Source organism: Poecilia reticulata, chromosome 1 (assembly GCF_904066995.2).
Source record: "Poecilia reticulata chromosome 1, P_reticulata-male-v2, whole genome shotgun sequence".
In the NCBI taxonomy this organism is placed as follows: domain Eukaryota; kingdom Metazoa; phylum Chordata; class Actinopteri; order Cyprinodontiformes; family Poeciliidae; genus Poecilia; species Poecilia reticulata.
The window spans coordinates 12,920,060-12,941,483 of NC_088830.1; the positions used below are offsets into that span (position 1 = coordinate 12,920,060).

General features: G+C 39.9%; 2 protein-coding genes across 5 annotated transcripts; both read left to right on the plus strand.

Annotated features, from left to right (window-relative positions):
* Positions 1 to 277: 277 nt before the first annotated feature.
* Positions 278 to 15,480, plus strand: wbp1lb (WW domain binding protein 1-like b). Of its 2 annotated transcripts, none has more exons than XM_008409659.3 (4): positions 278 to 831; positions 8,933 to 9,035; positions 10,287 to 10,448; positions 11,932 to 15,480. In XM_008409659.3, the coding sequence occupies exons 1-4, from the start codon at positions 745 to 747 to the stop codon at positions 12,735 to 12,737; spliced, it is 1,158 nt and encodes a 385-aa protein (XP_008407881.1). In that variant the 5' UTR covers positions 278 to 744; the 3' UTR covers positions 12,738 to 15,480. The 2 variants fall into 2 exon arrangements, with proteins under 2 accessions (XP_008407881.1, XP_008407889.1); XM_008409667.3 differs by lacking the exon at positions 278 to 831 and adding an exon at positions 3,417 to 5,439.
* Positions 15,481 to 15,616: 136 nt separating this feature from the next.
* as3mt (arsenite methyltransferase) lies at positions 15,617 to 20,860 on the plus strand. Of its 3 annotated transcripts, none has more exons than XM_008409640.3 (11): positions 15,617 to 16,658; positions 16,975 to 16,996; positions 17,827 to 17,954; positions 18,045 to 18,195; positions 18,562 to 18,698; positions 18,783 to 18,852; positions 18,958 to 19,039; positions 19,447 to 19,578; positions 19,827 to 19,966; positions 20,041 to 20,163; positions 20,257 to 20,860. In XM_008409640.3, exons 1-11 carry the CDS (start codon positions 16,642 to 16,644, stop codon positions 20,344 to 20,346), a joined length of 1,092 nt encoding a protein of 363 aa, XP_008407862.1. In that variant the 5' UTR covers positions 15,617 to 16,641; the 3' UTR covers positions 20,347 to 20,860. The 3 variants fall into 3 exon arrangements, with proteins under 3 accessions (XP_008407862.1, XP_008407868.1, XP_008407873.1); XM_008409646.3 differs by having other exon boundaries at positions 16,978 to 16,996; XM_008409651.3 differs by lacking the exon at positions 18,783 to 18,852 and having other exon boundaries at positions 18,562 to 18,624.
* The last annotated feature ends 564 nt before the right edge of the window (positions 20,861 to 21,424 follow it).

Below are 21,424 nucleotides of genomic sequence, written 5' to 3' on the forward strand. Positions count from 1 at the left end.
AGCAAACACCTGGTGAAACTGCTAGCTGAGCTCATTGTACAAGCTACTTCTCAGTGCAGAACTGGTAAAAACATTGTTAAAAGGTTAATAGATTGTTGTTAAAGGGTGGAGTTTTGGAAAGAGCAGGCATTTTTGAAGACTGAGGCCCAATTTCAAGGCCTTACTTTTTATAACGACTGAAGGATACTTGACTATATAAAATGGCACAATGTGCCTAGAAAACGCATAATGCTGGCCCTTTAAGATTATGTCAAGTTTGGAACCAGGGTCAAATCTTTTCTTTCCAAAAATTCTGAGGCCACCTTACAAAGTGTTTATATCCACTTTATTCATTATTTTCATTAATTCTTCCTGCAGGACACAGCAGCGTCAGAATGGCCTTCTTCGTTTACTGACGTGATGAGTTACATAGAAGATGCTTAGAGTTACCAAACACCAAGTTATTCAGTTTCAAACAATTCGTTCAGGATTTGCACATCACTAGTGACCACGCCACACCCAAATGACCGGAGCAGTGTCTCTCTGTCGGGAAGGGGATGTCTTGTGTAACAGCGGTGTCGGGCAGCGGCGCACCGTAAGCAACCAGTTGCTCCGGCCCCGATTCTCGTTGTCATGTCCCAGAGGAGGCGGCGCATACGGCGGTCTCTGAGCGCAATTCGAGCCGAGTCATAAGTTGAAGACACAGTCAGGGGACGCTGTTTGTGGACAATATAAGTTTACCTCCCGCGGCCGGTTCTTGGAGGAATGAGAGGCGTATGTTCGGCTCTAAAGATGGGGTTGTTTTTGCATGCTGTCGGCTCTGTCAGCCCCACGGAGTCCGCAGCAGAGGGGGTAAGGTTGGAAGACAAGGTTCTTAACCAGAACTGTTGGCTAAAACCCCAAACGGGTCGGCGCACCTCCTGTCCATAAGCTTACTACATCATATAAATACAGAGTGTTTTGTTTTAGCTGCTCGGTTTAGATACTAACTACAGAGAGTTATTTGACCTGCATAAGCAGTGCTACACGAACTGAGATGTTAGCATGCCTGCTAGCTGTTAGCTTCCACGGCTAGCGTGGCAGCCGCTGTACTAAGAAGCTGTCGCGGCCTTTCTTGTTTTTATAGTTTGGGGGGTGGGGGTGGTTGATATTTTAGACGAGCCAAGTTTTAGAAACAACAACTCTACAAGTGAGCAGAACACAGTTGGTGGTATTATTGGTGGAAAAATTGGGTGCCAACAACATCTGTTGTGGTTTACTTCCCAGCTGCATCATCTTTTAACAGCAGTCCGGTTGCATTTCTCTGTCTTTAAACGACTCCAGACTGATTCGCATTTTCTTTGTGTTTGCAAAGTAGTTTGAGGTGTTTGTCTAAACAGTTTAATTTAAAAGAGCACTGTTAGAAAATTCAAATAACCACATAATGTTTGTTGGTTGAATATTAGGACAAAGTGTTTCAAAAGCCAACATTCTGGTGAAGCGATGCCCTTCAATTTAGACCTGTGAAGAGCTGTGACGGCATAATCAAAACAGATTGTTGTGAAACCTGGAGCTGTTTAACAGATTTTTATTTTTTTTTTATTGATAATTTTAGTTTAAAATTACTGTAACAGTAGGTCATGTTTGTTGTTTCAGCATTAAAGATCACAAGTGATTATCCTCCTTTGGAACACAAACATAATTTTGCCTGCATTTGTAATCAAACTCCTGAATTACATATTCCGTAATTGAGATAAAAAAAAAAAAAAATTAAATTGATAATAGTCTAGACCTTGCACTGGCTAATCAATTTGTTGATTAAATTATATTTTTTTGGCTGTTTTAAACAGTTGTGGACTGTTTAAAACAGTCTCACAAAACCTGAAATTGCTGCAACAGAAGTTACTCAACAGGTTGTTGCTAAGTAACCAAAGAAAAACTGAGTTGATGCCACCTACCTTTCTTAGCTGACCATAAGAGGGTGAGCATTGTTCTTCACTGGCTTCTTTCATGATGCAAACCATTTTTTCTGCTGTTTTTCTGCCTGTTTTCTGTAATGACTGTTTTCAACCATTGTTCATTTTAATAAAACACAATGGTCCTTCCAACAAAACCTACACAACATACTAGAGATTGTCCCAAGAATTTGTTACACACAGTACTGTTGTCACTTTATGTACTCAGACACAAAGTAATTGTAATCAGACTTTAAAATAAACTAAAACATATTTTCAAGTATTTTTAATTATATGTATTCGGGGAATCAAATTTCCGCGAAGTTTGATACCATTGTCTGAAATGAAAAGTTGATTGAGGCTTTGAAAGTTTGAAGCAACGAGTTTCACCGTGTGGTTGACGCTGTCATGCACAGTCGGTATGGAGTTACAGCAACGTCATTCAGACATAGCTACAACTTCCAGTTAATATGTAGTTTTAAAATCAAATGGTAGATACAGACATACACGATGTGAGAGGAAATTTAACATGCAACTTTTTTCCTGAGCATCTTGTCTAGATGTGTTTTTGGTTTCAAAACAAGTGGAGCTTCAAATCCATTGCATCATCTGAGCTTTCTCTTGGTGACCTTGACGATGATAATAAGGTCTCTTTCTTTCACAGCTAATCGGCTTAAGAAATAATTGTACAGTGAGGGGCCCATGAGCGTTGGCTGATTGCCTTATAGTCTTGCATGAAAGTGGATCAGTTGTGACTGTGAAGTCTGGCTTAACAAAGAACTGCAGACACCTCTCTTCAGACACAGTATCACATAGTCACAAAGACATCTTTTAGGTTCTCAGCAGCTTTTCATTAAGGTTGATGTGTCTGCTGCAAAGACTTTCTGGGATGGTAACCAAATCTGCGTCTTAATCTGTTTGTAAAGAATGAGAGAGGTGGACAGTTTGGGTATGCAGGAGAATCTGATCCGTACAGACTGTTCTCAGTGTTATTTTGTTCTTTTTTTTTCCTTTTTTTTTTTAAGTTGATCTTTTATATTTTTTGTCTGGATCTCACTTAAAGGCAACACAAAGTTTTGTTTTTATGTAATCTTTTCAGATGGCATTGATCAGCACTTCTTCAAGCTTTTTGAAAGATTCTCAAAGTCTTACCAAGAAAGTTTGCTACTTTTTTAAAACTCTTTTTTTTTTCTAAAGGCTCGTCATAAAACAGGTTTCAAAAGCTACCAAGTGGAAGTTTGACCTGGTGTTTTTCTACCGGTTTTTGAAGTGGACCATTTGTCACCATTATTTTTAATTCTCATAGATGTTTATTTGACTTCATTTTGGAGAGGATCTATCCATAAGACTGTGGTCACTTTTTTTTAAGCTTGGCTCTTACATCACTGCTTTCTCTTAGTTATGAAACGCTGTGCCGACACAGAAAATGGCAAAGATGGAGTTTTCATTTTTAAAACTTTTTTTTTGATTACCTGTAATATAAAGGACCTGTAATATAAAGGAGAAACTTTATGAAACAAAAAATAATAATAGAAGTGTCGTAAGTGAAATTCAGTCTCTTTGTTGAATTTAGGATCTGTTTTCTGTATGAAACTTCAACACATCTGCAGCATCAGGAAACGCGCAACTACAACAAGACTAGTTAAAAGACAGCCACAAGCATTTAATATTCAATTTTAAGATGAACCTTGTGATACAAAAGAAAACATGTTTTTGGTTTAAAAGGAAACTGAACATACAAATGTTTAAATGGAGGGGTGTGATGTAAATTCGACTTTTTATAACTTTATATCATGTTATAATGTTATTACCTCTTGGAGTGTTGTTTTGATACTTTAATCTCCCGTGGCAACCATCTGGGGTGCCTAAACGCTTGCTCAAGCAATCCTCAAACAAGTGTAGAACATCTTTTTTTGTGAAATTTAGGACGTTATTTCAAATATTGCCATTCCTGTCACCCTTTTCTAGTGCACTACTTTGAATTAAAAAACTTAAATGGAAAGTTATTGATACAGAAAATCTCTGGGTCTTTTTTACTTTGTAACAACTTCCACATTGAAGGGAGTTGTGACAGCAAATGATGTACCTTCAGGCGAGTCTTTGGTCAGCAAGAATCAAGCTGAAAATGAAAACTATCATTGGTCACCCGAAGGTTGATGCATTTCTCTAGTCCTCTCTGCTGGATTAAAAAAAAATCTTTGTTTTACAATTCTTTTTTTATTTGTGCTGCAAAGGTCAACAGAAGGTCTGCCTTTTTGGTCCAAAATCAAGAAGATCACAAATTGTTTTAAAAAAAATTGCACAGGTTTTATTTGAATGCTTTTTTGCTACCGTATTTTCCGCACTATAAGGCGCACCTAAATACCTTCAATTTCCTCTAAAGCCGACAGTGCGTCTTATAATCCGAGCGTCTTATATATGGACCAATATTGAGCCACAACAGGTCTAGGAACTATGGTAAGCAGCCGCCGACTTCAGAAGAAGAAGCATGAGGTGCATGCTGGGATAGTTGTCAGAACGCTGGTTTAATAAAGTTTGACTGACCCATCTACCTACCGACCGTCTAGAATCAGGTCGTCTGCAGGTCATTTAGCACCACGTTCTCCACAAACATGCTGTGCGCGAACGGAGAAGGGTGACCATCATCCGGCCACGTCCCTGCCCAGTCGCGGAAGGCTCTCCTCGCCGACCGGAGTCGGACTGTTTTGTTGACATTCTTTATGTTAACAAAGTGGCTTTAGACATTCATCCTTTAGTGGAGCTCCATCTAGTGGATGCATAATGTAACTCCAGCCTCTACTGTAGTGTCTATGCACCTTATAATCCGTTGCGCCTTATAGTGCGGAAAATACAGTAATTTTAATAGCATTTTTAAGTATTCAGATCGGCGCTTTAAACCAAGAACCAACCAGATTCTTTTAGGCGAAACGAGGACAGTCTGAGACACATAGGATACCAATCAAGCCAGGAGAACAACAGATGATATTGCAACAGAGGAACAGAATGTCATGTGGTCTTTAAATCTTTTCACAGACTAGTCTGTTATGTTTTTTTTCTTTAGTTGGCCGTGTTGATAAAGTCGAAACATCTGATGGTTTAAAACCAGGCTGCTGTTTCACAGTTAGCAGTTAGATTTTGTTCTTATCCAGTGTGTCTTGTACATCTACTATTCCTCTTTTGTGCCTAGATACGTCTATCGTTTCTCTCTATGCGTCTTACACTCAACACACACCTCTCAGCCCCTTATTGTCATGGAGTGGTGCAGCCAGGACCCTGTTCTCAGTCGCTGCCTGGAAATTTCCGTAAAGCAATCCTTGTTGGCTGTTAGGGCTGCGTTGGAGTGGGGTGGGCGTGTGCGAGTGTTTCGGTGGGTAGAGTTGAAGAAGGCAGTGGAAGGTAAGCAGAAAGGGGGGGGTATGCTTAAGAGCTTTTTGACTTTTCCTCCGTGGGGAGAACGAGCCGTTAGGTGAAAGAGGGATTGTCTGGATCTGGAATCGTCATGCCTCTAAGTCAGCGACTTTCAATGGTAATCTATAGAAACTAAAACTTATCTTTATATTTAACCTTTGGTTGCTAACGATTAAGATAAGTCTTGACAAAGTCCAAGAGGTTTTCCCAGAAAACCCCATCAGCGCATATTGCTTTCTTTAATGATCTGTACTGCTTTTTTGGCATCCTCTCTTCTAATCCATCTTGTTTTCTTTGACCTCCTAGCTTTTCACAGGTTTGATGGATATCATTAACAGGTTCTGTTTGGTTAACTTTTGACCAGGCTGCAAGTTTGCTGTGTTGACAGTGAAAACATACAGCAGGCTGATGGAGGAGACAAAAGTTTAGAGGATTTCTGCTGAAAATGACCTTAAAATGGATCACTCTTTGGTGTTTTAGGCTCACATTGTGTATTTACATTGTGGGCAACATACTGAGGGCTTTTGTGCTGGCAGTGATATAACAGTTGATTTGCACTAGAAAAAATGTCAAGCTATAAAACAATTTTGATATTTTACCAAGACACAAAAGATCGCAATGACGTTAATGAAGGGTAAGATTTTAAATTCAGTGATACATGTGGCCTATCAGGCAGTACGTGGTAGCATTGTTTTTTTTTTGTTTTGTTTTTTTTACAGATTGAAATGTGAGTAAAGCTAATACATTTATTGGGTTCTAGTCATTATTATTAACTCTAAATTCAAAGTTTGAGATGGAGATGTGCCTGTCAGAATTTTGTGGCTATTTTCGGAAGTTTGACTTTAAGAAATATAACATGTAATCTACATTTGCCATCATAATTGGTCCAACTCTATTTAATAGTTGCAGCATTCAGTAGAATCTCTATATACTTTGCTGATTTGCATCCTAATTCCATCTCTACGTCTTACTATTTTCTCTCAGCCTTCTTGCGTTTCACGCTCCTAAACAAACCATTTCAGAAACACACACTGAAGCGTTGCATCAGTTTACTTACCTTAGGTATGTCATTATGAATTAATTATGAAAATACATAACTTGTTCCAATTTTCTGAATATTTTCTGAAGACTGTGTAGATAGATGTATTACACTCTGTGTCCATTGATTTTGCTTCTGATCTCCATGTGGGCTTGTTGGCTCTTATTAAAAACGACACATTATGTTCACTGATCAAACTGAAATAATGTCTAGAAACATTGACTCACATAAACCTCATTAGGCTGCTTGTTTACATTAAACAATACAAGTAACCCAAAAACCATTACACTAAATTAGATGTTTAAAATGTACAGAATTGCTGTTGTTTTCGAAATGTTGCCGTATGAAATGTATTAAAGTGTTTATGCATTCGTACTCTAGATTTAAATATTGACCCTGCTGGATGAACTTTCACTGCACATGACGGCCACACATGATTTTAGTGGCTTGAACACTCAAACTCATGAAAAGTGTTGGGGACAATGTGTTGATGGTAAACAGACTGTGGAGACTGGAGGCTAGTCATATATTGTCTCTGCAGTATTAAACAGCAATATCCCAAGTGCATGTTTTGCCCTTATGTGAAAGCAGGGGCAAAACGCCCCCAGGACAGGTGTGAATTGTTGCATGGCTGAGTTCAAAATGTCCTGTGGAAGACGTCAAGTTTGGGGGAAAGACAAATCTGAAAAGAACAAAACTGCAAAAGCACCAGAGGGCAGAAAAAAGCCAAAACAACCTGCACCTTTTTAATAATGAGACATTCACAACACTGATTTCTCAGAAATAACAATAGAATAGATATATCTATCCTATGTTGTTGCTAATCGGAAAATGCGAGTAAATAACAGCTGTAATGGCATTTTTCCCATTGAACTAATATCCTAGTAATACAGTTTATTCTTTAGTGTCATGCTGAATTTTTTCTTAAATATTTATATTTCAGATCAAGTGACTGAGGGGAATCATTGTGACCAGCATAATCAATACTTTTTCTGTTTCCTGTTAACCTGGGTTATGCAGCAGAAACTCACCAAGTACATCAGTAGTCTGTTATGACTTTAAGTTAGCAACACATTTATGTAAACAAGTCGAAGAAAACGACTAAAAGCTAACAGAAAAAAAAAATCTCGTTACAAGTCATTACAGCTCTGGGGGGAAAAAGAGACCACTTAAAATGATTAGTTTGTAAAATGAACATTATTCTTTTATTCTATGAACTACTGACAACATGTCTCTGAAATTCCAAGCAAACATTTTGTATTTATTTGCAGACAATGGAAAAAGGTCAAAATAACGAAAACATTGCAGCGTTTTCAGACCTCGAATAATGCAAAGAAAACAAGAAACGACAACAGTAATGTTTTAACTCAGGAAGAGTTCAGAAATCAGTATTTGGTGGAATAACCACCAGGGTTTCAGTGGGATTCACTGCAGTGGTCTCTTAATTCTCCCAGAGCTGATTGTTACTTTTGTAATGCGTGAACTTGGAAAAATATGACTAAATATTGGTGGTGATGGTAACTGATGACTAAACACAAGCAGCACTGTGGGTTTTTGTTCAAGGAAAACTTCTGCCAGTGTCTTTATTAGCACTCAAAAACATAGCTGTGTTTACCCCTAATGACTCATGGGAGCAGAACCTTACTCTCGTCAGACTCCTTTCCAAACCTTTTCCCCTCATGAAAGGAATATCCGCTGAACGCCTCGAGGGAATTTATTCTGATTTGTCCGCTTTCCCTTCGACTCGAGGATCAACAGAGATTAGATTTCTCTGGTCAAAGGTCTAGGTCAGTGCGACCGCACGTCCATCCCTTTCTGCTGGATGTAATATTTCAGGAATGTGTGGAGGGATTTTAATTACTACTGGTGCAGGGATTTTCTTGGATTGGATGATTTAGTTTATGTTCAGGGTCTTTTTATTACCACATTATTTATAAGAATAGAGCAACATTCTGCAAAGCTCTTAAATAACCAAGAAGAACCAGTTCCTGCCTGGTAGCCTTTTGTTTTTCTTCTATGAGCAAAAAGTTTGAGTTTGGTTACTTACCACTTCTGTAAGGCTGGGTTGGTTCAAACATGAGGAATTTAAACATTTATGAGTACCCTATTACTGGAAAAAGTGGGTTCTGATGGAAAATTAAAATGTCAAGTAGTCCTCGCCTATAACAATGCCGCGAGCACTGAAATTGCAATGGCAATTTTAATTCAGTATGTATTGCAGTTTTAGTTTGCAAATAATGTTTCCCCCTGAAGTATGAATCATCCATCCTTACACCTTAAATGTGCAGAATAGTTGTGTGGTGATTAGTGCAAAACTGTGAGTCTGTTAATAAATGTAGTTTCTCGTTATTCAAACTGTTGCTGCAGTCTTCACCTGGTCTTTGTTCTCCTCCAAGCACATTGGAAGCAGCTATAAGTGGCTGTAGACAACGGAGGGGTGAATACCAGAAAGGAATCCTTATTGTTCTGCCGTTTCATTTTTACCCACGGCCTGAAATAATACGACTGGACAAGATGACTTATTTTACACTAAAACATTCCTTCACAATGTTCTGCTGTCCTTGTGTTGCAGAGCTTGATCCACTGTGATGGCGTCAACAACCAGAGCTACTTCTGCGAGTACGGACACTGCTGCGGAGAATCCCAGTGCTGCAGTTACTACTATGAGCTCTGGTGTAAGTTTCCTCCTTCTTCCTTTTCGTCTTTACACTCACATCATATCCATTTATTTCCAACTTCACTAAGACTGCAGCTTGTGTTGTTTGTGTTGTGTAATTAGTCACTATTTTCCCTTTTGGCCTAGTCTCAAAAGATCAGCCTGAAATGACAGAAATACATTTATTTTTACAAATTTATGTTTATAAACTATTAGGAAACCTCGGTGAAAACAGGAGTTGGTTACATGGCCTGAAGTGAGGTTTTGCCTCTTAATAACACTAAGGTGTGCTTCATTGATGTCACTTTAAAACATTCATTCAGAAGTGAGTTGAAATACAGCAGGAAAGTCATTTTTTTTCTATTATTCCAGAAATTGGGTAGCTAATAGTTCTATTTCTTAATAATTATAGATTAAACCAAATTTAAAGGATTTAATCTATAATTGGATATGTGTCTTTTATGTTATTTGTCATTAATCATTTTGGTTTTTAAGGAACTGACAGAACCCACAAATCAATGCACCTTCTAACTTACAAAATTACTTTTTCAGTTTATGTGGCCTCTTAAAAGAAGGTTTAAAGCTGGACTTTTGATTCTGAGATGAATTGTCCTTTGGATCTCAAACTAAATGTTCACGTTCCACTTTCTGCAAACAGAACATATGCATCATGGATCAAAAAAGACTTTATTGTCAGATTATCTAATCTATAAATTTCTCTTAGTTTGTCGGTAAAAGTGAAGTATGAAATGTTACTAAAAAGCTTATGCAACAATTTGACGCCCATGGAGAGATTCATTTTCTCAGAGCCTGAATTTAATGTTTTCTATGTGTTTTTGTTTGTGTCTGCCTTCTTGTTTGTTCGTCCTTGAAGTGAAATTCCTCACATTTTTCTGTGACGACACAACAGAGGTCTGTTAATTTCCCACACATCGTAAACAAAGTTCTCTCCTGCTTCCTGCTGCAGTTTAAACTTAAGTCTGGAGGAGCTGACAGGGCATTACTAAAAGCACATTAAAATAATTTTTCTGGCAATTTGGAATGTATATATTTAGAGTTAAATTTAACCTATGCCACCAAATTAAATTATTTCTTCCATGGGAATGCGTTGAACCATTATGTTAGGTTTTAGGTGAATCGCTTCTCTTAATGTATTACTTGGATGCGCAGAGGCATATTTTACTCGCTTCCTGTTTTATTTTTGAAATAAGAAACAAAACAACAAATGTAGGATTTCTAAAGTAAATGCTTTTTTCCCATCCATTTTTAGGGTTTTGGTTGGTGTGGGCAATCATCTTTATTTTGTGCTTCTGCTGCATTTGCCACCATCGGCGCACAAAACACCGAATGCAGCAGCAACAGCGGCAGCACGAGATCAACCTCATCGCCTACCGGGAAGCACACAACTACCCCTCAGTTCCCTTTTACTTCCGTAAGTACACAAAGTCTTTGAATTTTGCATTGGTGAAACCTGCAGATACCCTAATGTGGATTAGTATAGAAATAGTTTGCAGCTTTTCGTATCTGTGTTAACCATGTTGGGGCGTAGCTTCACCTCTGACTTAAAAAAACTAAGTTATTTTTTTGCCTGTGGGTATGTTTTCCTCATTTGTTTACCAGAAAATGTCTTCCAAGTCAAAGTGGGAGCTTGGCTCAGATTTAATGTTAGATGAGATTCATCCTGGGGGTCTTGCAGCATCAGGACCTTGACTTGTTTACATGTCCCAGCCTTCAGGAAACGCTGAGCATTGCTTTCTTGGTCCCTTGCCAACTTCGCAAATCCTGCTCCGACCGTGTTTCAGCGCAGGAAAGAAAATCCAGAAATGACTCCATCACTTTACGCCTCCTGATACTGTGGGAGGGCTTGAGTAATGATCTGGAAAGCTCTGTGAGGCCTTAAGGAGAAATGTTTAGTCAAGGTTGGACAGATGTTTTTATACATTCTATAAAGAGATGCATAGCCATTTATTTCTTTGTCTGATATTGTGGCAGACATTACCAGAATTATTTTTTTTGCAACAAACTTTTATTAGACTGATAGTGCAACGTTCATGAACTCTCAATAGAAATATCAACACCGTAGAAATGTGAAGTCAGCACACTAAATGTTCAGGAAGGAGAGGATGTGTTGATGCAAACCCCTAAAACTAAAGCAAAAACTGAAGCTGCTTCGACAGCGCGAGTACCACAGTGAAATAACGCCAACGTGAGCCGAAAGGCCGCTCAGAAAGGAAGAAGCCATTACTTTGAAATCAGCACGAAAGGCCAGATTAAAATTTTCAATTGCACTCAAGAACAACGCATTAATGTTTGGACGGATGTCCTGTGTGTCTGAATCTGAAATTGAATTGTTGACGATCTTCACAAAGTAGATGACATTACAATGAAATAAGGTCATGTTGAAATGTTGAAGCAACATCTCAAGACATCAGGCAGAACGTCAAAGCTTCGGCCCAAAACATTATTAACGTCAGATTAGTTTGCTTTAGGTAACAAAGACTCTCTGTTGGTGCGTCACTCGGCCCTGATCTGATTCGCATGGAAAACTTTTTACTCATTCTGAAAGGTGTGAGGGAGCGAGGCGACCTGCAAACTTGACCCAGTTACACCAGTTCTGCCAGGAGGAATGGGCCAGAATTTCCAGCATGCTTGTGTAAGAAGCCGGAGGAAGAAACCCGAAAGGTGTGACTCAAGTCGTAAAAGTTTGAAGGCAAATACTGAGGGAGTGGATGTAAACTTCTGAATTAAGATCTGAATCTAAACAAACCAAAAATTGTCCAAAAACAAACTTTTGATCTGATTTAATGTTGGCGATTGTTTTGCTTCTGTGTACAGTCTGTATGTTTTGGGGTTTTTTAATGTAAAGAAATCTATTTTGAATCTCAAAGTTGAGTTTCGTCTATTTTTCTCTCTAGGTTTTTTACCAAATTACCTCCTTCCTGAATATGAAGAGGTGGTCAACCGACCTCCGACCCCTCCACCTCCTTACACCGCCCTAAACTTAAACTCCTCCTCTGTGGCTTCTGTTGCCATGGCTCCTGAGCAGCAGGCGGGACACTGTCCATCCACCCAGTCCTCTCCTGTGCCCCCGGTCTCCGACGGTCTCTGCAGTAGACCCTCAATAGAGGAAGCGCAGCCTCCTTCCTTTGACTTTAGGCCGAAGCCCGACAACAAACCCCATCAAACGACCCAAGATTCCAGCATTATTCTTCTATCAGATGGGCTGAATGTGGAGATGCTCAGCAGCCAGGAGAAAAAAAGTGGAAGTGGGGATGACTCCTGCAAGGATCCCCTGCTCAAGGACCTTTCGCTGTCAGAGGGTTGTACTGAGGATAAGGAGCGCCTCCCCAACGGGAGGAGGCGGCGATTCACCGGGGACTCTGGGATCGAGGTGTGTGTGTGCGGCACACGCGGGGGCGGCGGTTACGGTGGAGCTGGCGGGACGGGTCAGGAGCAGGAGAGCCTGCTGGGGCGTGGCTTGGACGGCGGTAATGAGGAGGAGGAGGATGCGGGCGACTTCTGTGACAGTTGCGGCCATCAAGCCTCCCTGAGCTTAGAGGAGGAGCAGGCGCTGGGCGGGGCGGAGAGGAGGGCCGGGCGCGGGCCCCCGCTGACGCCTCCGAATGCAGGCGGCGGCTCACTCAGTCCCCCCGCGTGCCTTCTCCTCCACACCATCAGCGAACAGGACGGCCCGGCCCACAGCCCGGATCCGCAGGGTTGAAACGCTGAGAGGCGTCAGCGGCACCTTCGGATTGTTTTACGAATGAGCCCATCTTAAAATAACCAGATGAGGGAGCAGCAAAATGACTCCGACGCACAGGCGGAGACGCCTTGCTCTTCCCCGTACTAGTCCCAGTGGCCTTAACCAGCGTAACATGGGCTGCGTAGGGGGCAGTGCAAGCCCCTTCAGCAGCCTGCAGCAAGCGAAAGCTCTCCTCTCCGCAGTCATCCTTCTCCTTCAACCCAACGCACTGACTCGGCAACGGATTCAGTGGGAGGATGAGAACAGGAACTCTTCAGTTGCAGGAAATCTGCAACTGCTGCAGCACATTACATGGTGGTGTAACATGCACAGCGGGAAAAACCTCGAGTGAACTGGTGCATTCATAAGGATACCGCAACGTCTACGGCATTAGCAGACTGCACGGCGTCCCGGTAGTCGTGCTTCTAAAGTGCTTTTTCAGCAACTGTAAACCACTCTGCCTTCTGTTGGTGTTGCTCTATCAGCCTTTTAAGCGATACGATAGTTTGTCTGCGTTTAGAAAACAAAACAAAAAAAAATAGATAAAGCGTGAACACTTCCAGTTTTGCACAGTTTCTCTAAAAGTGAAAATATTTTGCAAAGTAAAACAAACCCCAACATTTTAAGGCTGAAGTGTTCATTTAGTTTCGCATGGTTTGTGATTAGTTTCCATCGCAACATATTGAAATGGAGAGGTGTGTGTGTGTGTGTGTGTGTGTGTGCGTGTGTGTGCGTGTGTGTGCGTGTGTGTGTGTGTGTGTGTGTGTGTGTGTGTGTGTGTGTGTGTGTGTGTGTGTGTGTGTGTGTGTGTGTGTGTGTGTTGGCAGTAGGAAATGTAACATTTACTTGGAATGTGATCATTTCAACCTAACTTAGCTGAATGTATGTAGTCGGTGCCTAACAGAACTCGGTGTGAAAGCTCGAGGAACAATAAGCTTTAGTGAAACTGACGAACCCTGAAGAAGCAGGTACTCGAATCAAGAATGTTGAGCTTCAGAGAGATTAAAACTGAAATGACAACAAGCAAACCTCAAGATGTCTTTTGTAAGTCACTTCCACAAGATTACCAACCCTCACCAGCTGTTAAAAAAATGAATCCCTCGTTAGAAACACTGAGAACTATTCTTAATATTTGGTGTTGCATCTTTGGAGCAACTTCCAGTCTGATGTCGTTCAATATGTCAGTAACGTCATTGTTTAGAACTAAAATTATATCCAAGTCTTTTTTTTTTCTACATGTTTTGCATTTGCACTGTTCAGTTAAAGAGATGAAATTGAAGAAAACGATCTGAACTTTTATGTATGTTAAAGTAGGGCTTGATGAACCAATTAAAACCTGGTCGGTTTCTTCTTGTATAAAATCCACTCAAAAGTATTCACTACCTTGAATTTTTTTATTATTATTATTTTCACTTTACAAAAAACTTCGGATTTAGGTCCGGGTTTTAGTTTCTTACTGGACAAAAGCATCCCCTCAGCATGATGCTGCCACCACCCAGTAGGTTTCATTTTGGTCTCCTCAGAGCTACTTCTGCCGCTGTACGCAGAACTTCTAGTGGTTGCGAGTCCAGATTTTTATTTGTAAAACTTCACAATTACAAAATTCCACTGAAATTCACACAGATTTCTGGTTGTGATGTGAAAAGATCAAGGGTTGTTTCTGTAATTCCACAACAGAGACATTCCACACTTGTCGTCCTCCAAGCCCCTATTATTGAAGATGTTGCTAATGTTTTGGTTAGCAAACACAGTTGTTTCACCAAGAATTCAGTTCATTACTTTTGTTCAACTGCCCGTCTCCATAGAGGCCACGATAAATTGCAACATGTTTTGTAAGACTTTCCTTCCTACAACCGCATGAAAACGCAACGTTCAATCTCTGCGAAGCACAAAAGTTTTAACAATTGGTCAAACAAATTTATTTTAGTATGAATACATATATACTGAAAGCACCTTGCAGGAGGTTATTTCCCCCCACATTCTTCAGCACAGGGTTACAGTGCAATGTGAAACCTTCTTGTATTACCAGTAAGCTGATTGACTTTTATGCATCGCGACATGGACACACTTTTAAGTGCTTTACATATTAGCGTATTTTATGAGCTGCAGATGAAGTATTGTGTACTTTTGTCTTATTAAAAAGAGCTATTTTCATATCTGCCTGTTCATTTAAGTGTAATGGAGAGAAAATCCTAAAACCACTTTATATTTGCAAATTGTGTACAATCATCTGTAGCGAGTTGGAGAACCATATAGTTGCTTTATAATGTTTTACAAAACATTATAAACATTTAGCTTTATTTTCATGGACAGATTTTACTATTAAGGCTAACATTGGGTTCTTTTAGAAAATCTCCCTGCATTGCGAGGTTGTGTGAAAGGTACGTTGGACTAACGATGAGTATTTGTTCAGAGATCAGGGCAGTGCTGCCAAAGATGCTTTTCTGACTTAAGTGTGTGTGTTTTGCACATATTCTGTGAATGTTCTGATCATAAGCCATTTATTTCAACAACTAAGATGAATGTATGTTCAATAAATACACTAAATTTACAAGCAGTGTTGTCTGGGTGACTTCCTGCCATCTTGGTTTGGCATCAGCGATGGAAGTTTAGTGTGGAGGAATGATGAATATAGAGAGACTAAAGCAAGTCTACCCCATCACTTACTGATGATGTGTCTTACAACTTTGTGAGATGTGAATAAAAGATTTATTAAATAGTAGTTTTGTAGGTTCTCTCTGTGTGTGATTGAGTGAGTGCATGGCTGTTTGTCTTGTGTGCCGCTTTTAAAAGCCTCGTCTACTGACTAACGGAGATGGATACCGGCCCTGTACGATCCTCCAAGGATGTACAGGTACAGACAATGAATGACTTGAATGAATGGGGGAAATGTATGTACAACCACTTTCAGAAACTACAGAAGAACTATTTTTGATCCCAAAAACGCTGAAATCAGAGCTTAGTGAGCCACCACACACAGGCCTATCAAGCTCAATAGCTGCTCTTTGTGTTAAGCCACTTCTCAACAATGTCTGAAGTCTCTTCCCTTGACCAAGGAGGAAACTGGCTACACTGCTGCTGTCACAAAGCCCTCTATTTAGATTAAAACAAACTGAATTTCATTTAGAAAATGTGGTGCCAGAGGCAGGAGGAGGAATCCCCACAGAACCCATGTTATCTAAAGTCCAGTGTGACGCTTCCACAGTGATGACTTGAGGCACCTTGTCGTCTGCTGGGGATTGTCCATTGTGTTTTCTGAAGTTCAAAGACAAGCACAGCCATCTACCAGGACGTTTTCATGGTTTCTTCTGCTGACAAGCTTATGGATATGCTGAGTCCAACTTCCACCTGGACTTGGTACCTGCCCACTCTAATGGCACCTGCTTTAATCAGTATGGTACCTTTGTTACTGACTGACAAGCCAATTATCCTGACCTAAGCCCTCTTACAGAACCTATGGAGTATTGTTAAGAGGAAGATGAAAACTATAAACACAACAGAGCAGACATGTAGCAGTCCCAGTTACAAGCTGAGCTCCTGAGGCAGTAATTATGCATAAATCAATAAAATCCAGATTAAATTAACATTTATATACACAGGGTCCTATGCTACACTGCAGTCACAGTCTAAAAGCACCCTTTTACTGACATCTATTCTGATCTTTTTGACTGACTTGGATAAATAGTAACTCTTTTATAATTTAAAAGAAGTAACCTTATGAAGTTACAGGACGGTCTAGAAAAGATTAATCTTTTGGACTGAGATTTGGGTGGAAATCCAGCAGAGGGCGCGGCCGATCAGGAAGTGAAATCCGTACTGCTTTGTTTTTAAACGTGACCTAAGTTCCCTATTCAGCCTTTAAATTTTGCCGGAACCCGTGATAATGGCTCACCACAACAGGTAAGTACTTAATCTTCCCGCTATGCGCTGTTTGTAAGTGGCATTTTACAGCTAACATGGCGAGATGTGTTCCGACTTAAATGTCCACATGTAGTCCAAAACGGGGACATAAAATTATGTCACAATAACATTTATTAAGGTACTCTGCACATTTTAATTATTCTGTAAGTTTTCTGTAGCTATAGCCACCTGTTTATTCTATCTAAATGCAGCTATTGTCGCAGTCAAGGCTAACGCTGGCATTGAGAGTTAATGATTGACTATTCTTTTTTTCTTTCTTTTTTTTACGTGCCAATGGAAATGATTCCTCTGACAGCAGCGTTCACGAGGATGTCAAGGTAACGTGACGTCGTTTTGCCCTCCTTCATCCAATTATACATTTAATTTAAGGTCACTAAAATTGGCTACATTTTAAAAAGTTTTAGATGATAAATGGAAGTTTATTGACATCCCTTTCTTATGCAGTGATGTCAAACTGTGGTGTTGGGACTCAACTGTTGCAATTCTCAAGTGAATCAATTCAATGATTCAGTTATTGAAAGTTGTTAGTAATTATGATTCAGTTGATAGGTGATTGAATTTTATAAGTTGAAAATGCAGTCAGCAAGGGAAAGACCCAGAATGTCATGCACTGATTAATTACTTCAGCAATCATTAAAAAAAAAAAAAACTACTCCACTCAATACTTTTGAAACTTAAAATCATACCAGGTCCGCTCACTGCAGCACTGTTCAATCCCAAGCAGTGAGGTGAGGACTTAAAAGCTAAATTCTCCAGCCATATTTGTCCTCGTTTGTTGGTAACTGATGAAAAATAATCCACCGACGACTGGAATAATTCATCTTTACTTCACACCAGCTGAAACCTCACGTTCATACTAGTAAGAGCTCAGCCTAAAATCAGAGAAACAAGTAGTCCTGTCTCAACATATTGAAGTCAGAATCATAACAGGCAAAACAAGAAGATATTTAGCTAAACCCCTAGCTAGTTACTTAAAAAAAAGAAGCTTGCTACATATAATTTGGCACCAGAACAAAGAGCTTTACTGCAGCTGCCGCTATCATTGCAGAATTTGCAATGATAGCGGCATTGCAAATTCCTATATAGAGCTATATAGAGGATGCGGTTTACCCTGTCGTCAGTGTTTGAGCTTTTCCATGATTAACAGGATTATTATGGAAAGAGGCTCCAGAAGACGTCGGACCTGAAGACAGGCGCCTGCGTGGCTCCAGCTCAGCCTCTCCCAGCCTTTATACGGGAAGCCCTGAAGAAAGTTCACCCTGAAGTATCTAACAAGTAATTTAGGGGAGGAGGATTTTTTAATTATTTTTCTTTATTGAGAAAGAGCTTTGAGATTGATCTGTTTCTGATTTCCCCCCCGACCAGATACTACGGGTGTGGTCTGGTGGTGCCGGAGTCCTTGGAGGGCTGCAGGATTCTGGACCTGGGCTGTGGGAGTGGAAGGGACTGCTACATGTTAAGTTTGCTAGTTGGGGAAAAAGGTCATGTCACTGGCATTGACATGACTGAGGCCCAGGTAGGGAGCAACGGCGTTACGAAAGCAGCCATTAAGACGGACCACAACATCTCAGCCTGTTGTCGAGTTCAAGAGAAATAATTTCTGGCTTTAAAAATGACATTCATTGGGACAACTTCACAAAGTCTGTAGCAAGTTTGAAAAATTACTTGATTCAATTTTAGTGTAAATTATTGAAGAAAAAAAATGCAGAGTAGTTGGTAAACTGAGTCTTGTTTAGGGGTAGAAGGTTTTTAAGCATGTTCAGAAGAAGTGTAAATGGCTAAATGTTAACTTTACGAATGTTTAAACCCGAAATGTTTGACTCAAAATGAATGTGAAATACAAACGTTCAGAATAAACCCAGATATTTTTCTTCCATTAAAGCTCGAAGTGGCCAGAAAATATATGGATTATCACGCGAAGGAGTTCGGCTACAAGAAGCCAAACGTGAGTTTTGTCCAGGGCTACATTGAGGCCTTATCTGCGGCGGGTCTGGGAAAAAACTCGTTTGACATCATCATGTAAGACGCCATCCTTAATTCATCAGGTCTTCTTCTTCTTCTTTTATCCTGTTTGTAACATTGTTGATTTTTGATATTGCTTAGCTCAAACTGCGTAGTGAACCTCTCCCCAGACAAGAAGCAGGTTCTGGCTGAAGCATACAATGCACTCAAGGTGCGCAGCTTCATGCTTTTACCAGTTGTTTTATTTATTTAATCACTATATATTTGAAGTTGTATTGCTGTTGCGATATTTTATGCAAACGTGTGTCTCCTCAAGGACGGGGGTGAGCTGTATTTCAGTGACATCTACTCCAGTGGAAGGCTGACAGAGGGAATTAAAAATCACAAAGTGCTGTGGGGTGGGTCACAAATATTTTCTGCCACCACATAATCATACAAAACCGATATTTAAGGAAAAAATATTTAGTTTCAATTAAATTTTAGGTAAAAGATTTTTCTATTTACAATGAAACAAAACATTTTCATCAGTTTGATATGACAGAAAAACAGTTCTGTTAAAAATTAATGACGCCTGTTTATGATGAAGCAGACACAGATAACTTTTTTTTTTTTAATAATTGTATTATAAAAAAATTTCCTGTCAGAGCGTCACAATAAAAGCATTTTGGGGTTTGAATGTGTGCATGTTTTCCCAATGCTGTCAGCTAACCAGCAGTTCACACACCTTCTTAGTTGACTAGTATCAGTAAGGCTTTGTTCCATAGTTTCTGTTGTTTGTCTCATAAAGGTTGGATGATCTTTGCAGGTGAATGTCTGGGCGGAGCGCTGTGGTGGAAGGACCTGCTGCAGCTGGCTGAGGAGGTGGGCTTCAGTCAGCCACGGCTGGTCACGGCCACCGTTGTCGCCGTTGACAATAAAGAACTGCAGGACGTGTTAGGTTTGTTTTGTAGAACAGCCAGTTCTACTTAATTATATTATATATATTATATATGACCAAAAGCTCTTTTGTTGTGTTTTTACCTTTTCTGCACCTTCTCTGGCTGTGTAAAACCGCTTCCTCTCAGTGTATTTTTACATTTCGGTGAACTTAAGTTGTAAGGAACGTCGCACCACAGCGCACTTACATGAGTGAATTTCATTTAGTGACTTGTAGCCCGTCGACGGTTCTTGCATGTGTTCATCCAGGTGACTTCAAGTTTGTTTCTGCCACGTACCGCCTGTTCAAAGTCCCCAAAGGCAAAACCAAGACCTGCCAGGTCATATATAATGGAGGCATCACTGGGGCAGAGAATATCTTCCAGTTTGACTGTCACTACACCTTTAAGGTCTGTACACATCTTGCGTTATGATGTCAAAAAAAAAAAAAAGCACCGTGTTTAAACGGCTGTTTTCAATACAGACCAATGAAGTGGTGCAGGTGGACGGAGAAGCAGCTTGCATCCTGACGCATTCCAGATTTGCAGAAGACTTCACTTTCCAGCCACCAGGGGGCTCCAGTGAGCCTTGTTGTGCCAAGCCTAAGGTCAGTGTCATGTTTTTAAGTTTTTGCATGAGGACTTCTCCAGTGTATTGTATGTATCCTCGTATCTTTATTGTTATTTAATTATTGATGCAGACTGACACGGTGGATCCTTTCAACCTGGCCTCTCAGTCGGGCACTCGAGGGGGATGCTGCAGCACGAAATCTGCCGACTGCTGCAAATGATCACGGGACGAGCACTGAGAAATGCAGCAGCATGCTGTATGCTGTGCGACTGTCCTTTTTCAGTAAGCTTAAGATCAGACACTTCAGATGAATAACATTTCAAACTTTCCCTGTTCCAAATGTGCCTCTACACAGTTTTCTAAGAGAAGAGAGATGGCTGTGAAATGTCACAAAAGGACTTCTTTTTTTGGCTTTCCTGAAATCACTTTCTAAATTAAGGATAATGGAAAAATAGCTCAAATCAGAAAAAATCTGAGTAAAGATGACTACAAAATAACTTGCTATTCTTCACAGAGCACCAGTGAAGGTTTTTTTTCTTCTTTTACATGTGTTGGCAGTTCTTTGTAATCAACAGGCTCTAACACCATCGTATCCTTACTTAACCTTCGTAAGGTGAAGCTCTAGTTTCTGCAGCCACTCAGGTTCTAAGGTGATTTACAGAACTGGACATGTTGACATTTCCCTGTAACATGTACTCTTTGTGTAGATGAATAAATATTGTGTGTCCTCAAGATATCTTGGCTTATTTGTGAACATTTGGTATTTTTATTTATTTTTTTTAAACTACTTGTGTGGTGTTTATAAACAGAACTCCACAGATGATTTTAAAAATGCATGTTTTTGTTTTTAGCTGGGCTTTAATGAATTACTAAAATCCTCAAACCTTTTTCGCTGTTCAGTAAAAAAATCACATTTTAAATAATATACTAATGTTTTTACAGAAAAAAATACCCTGAAACCACCATATACATGGCTAAACATCTGCTTTAATTGATGAAAACTGAATCCTGTAAGTTGCCCTCTAATACAAGATATATTTTTCATATGTGTCAGACCCAGCAACATTTTTTTTATCTGTAATGACAGCACAAGTGGTTTTGTGTTAGCCATCATTATTTTGTCTTCAGGACATTCTGACTAGCTGAACATTTTTTCCTCTTGAGTCAAGAAACTCCTACTCTCATGTGTTTTTGGTAAAGTTTGTGTCCACAAAGGTCACAAGTGAGAAGTCTGTATGGATCCCTGTATGCTCATTTAATTTAACTGCTAAGCTGAATCTTATTTCACACAAAAGCAA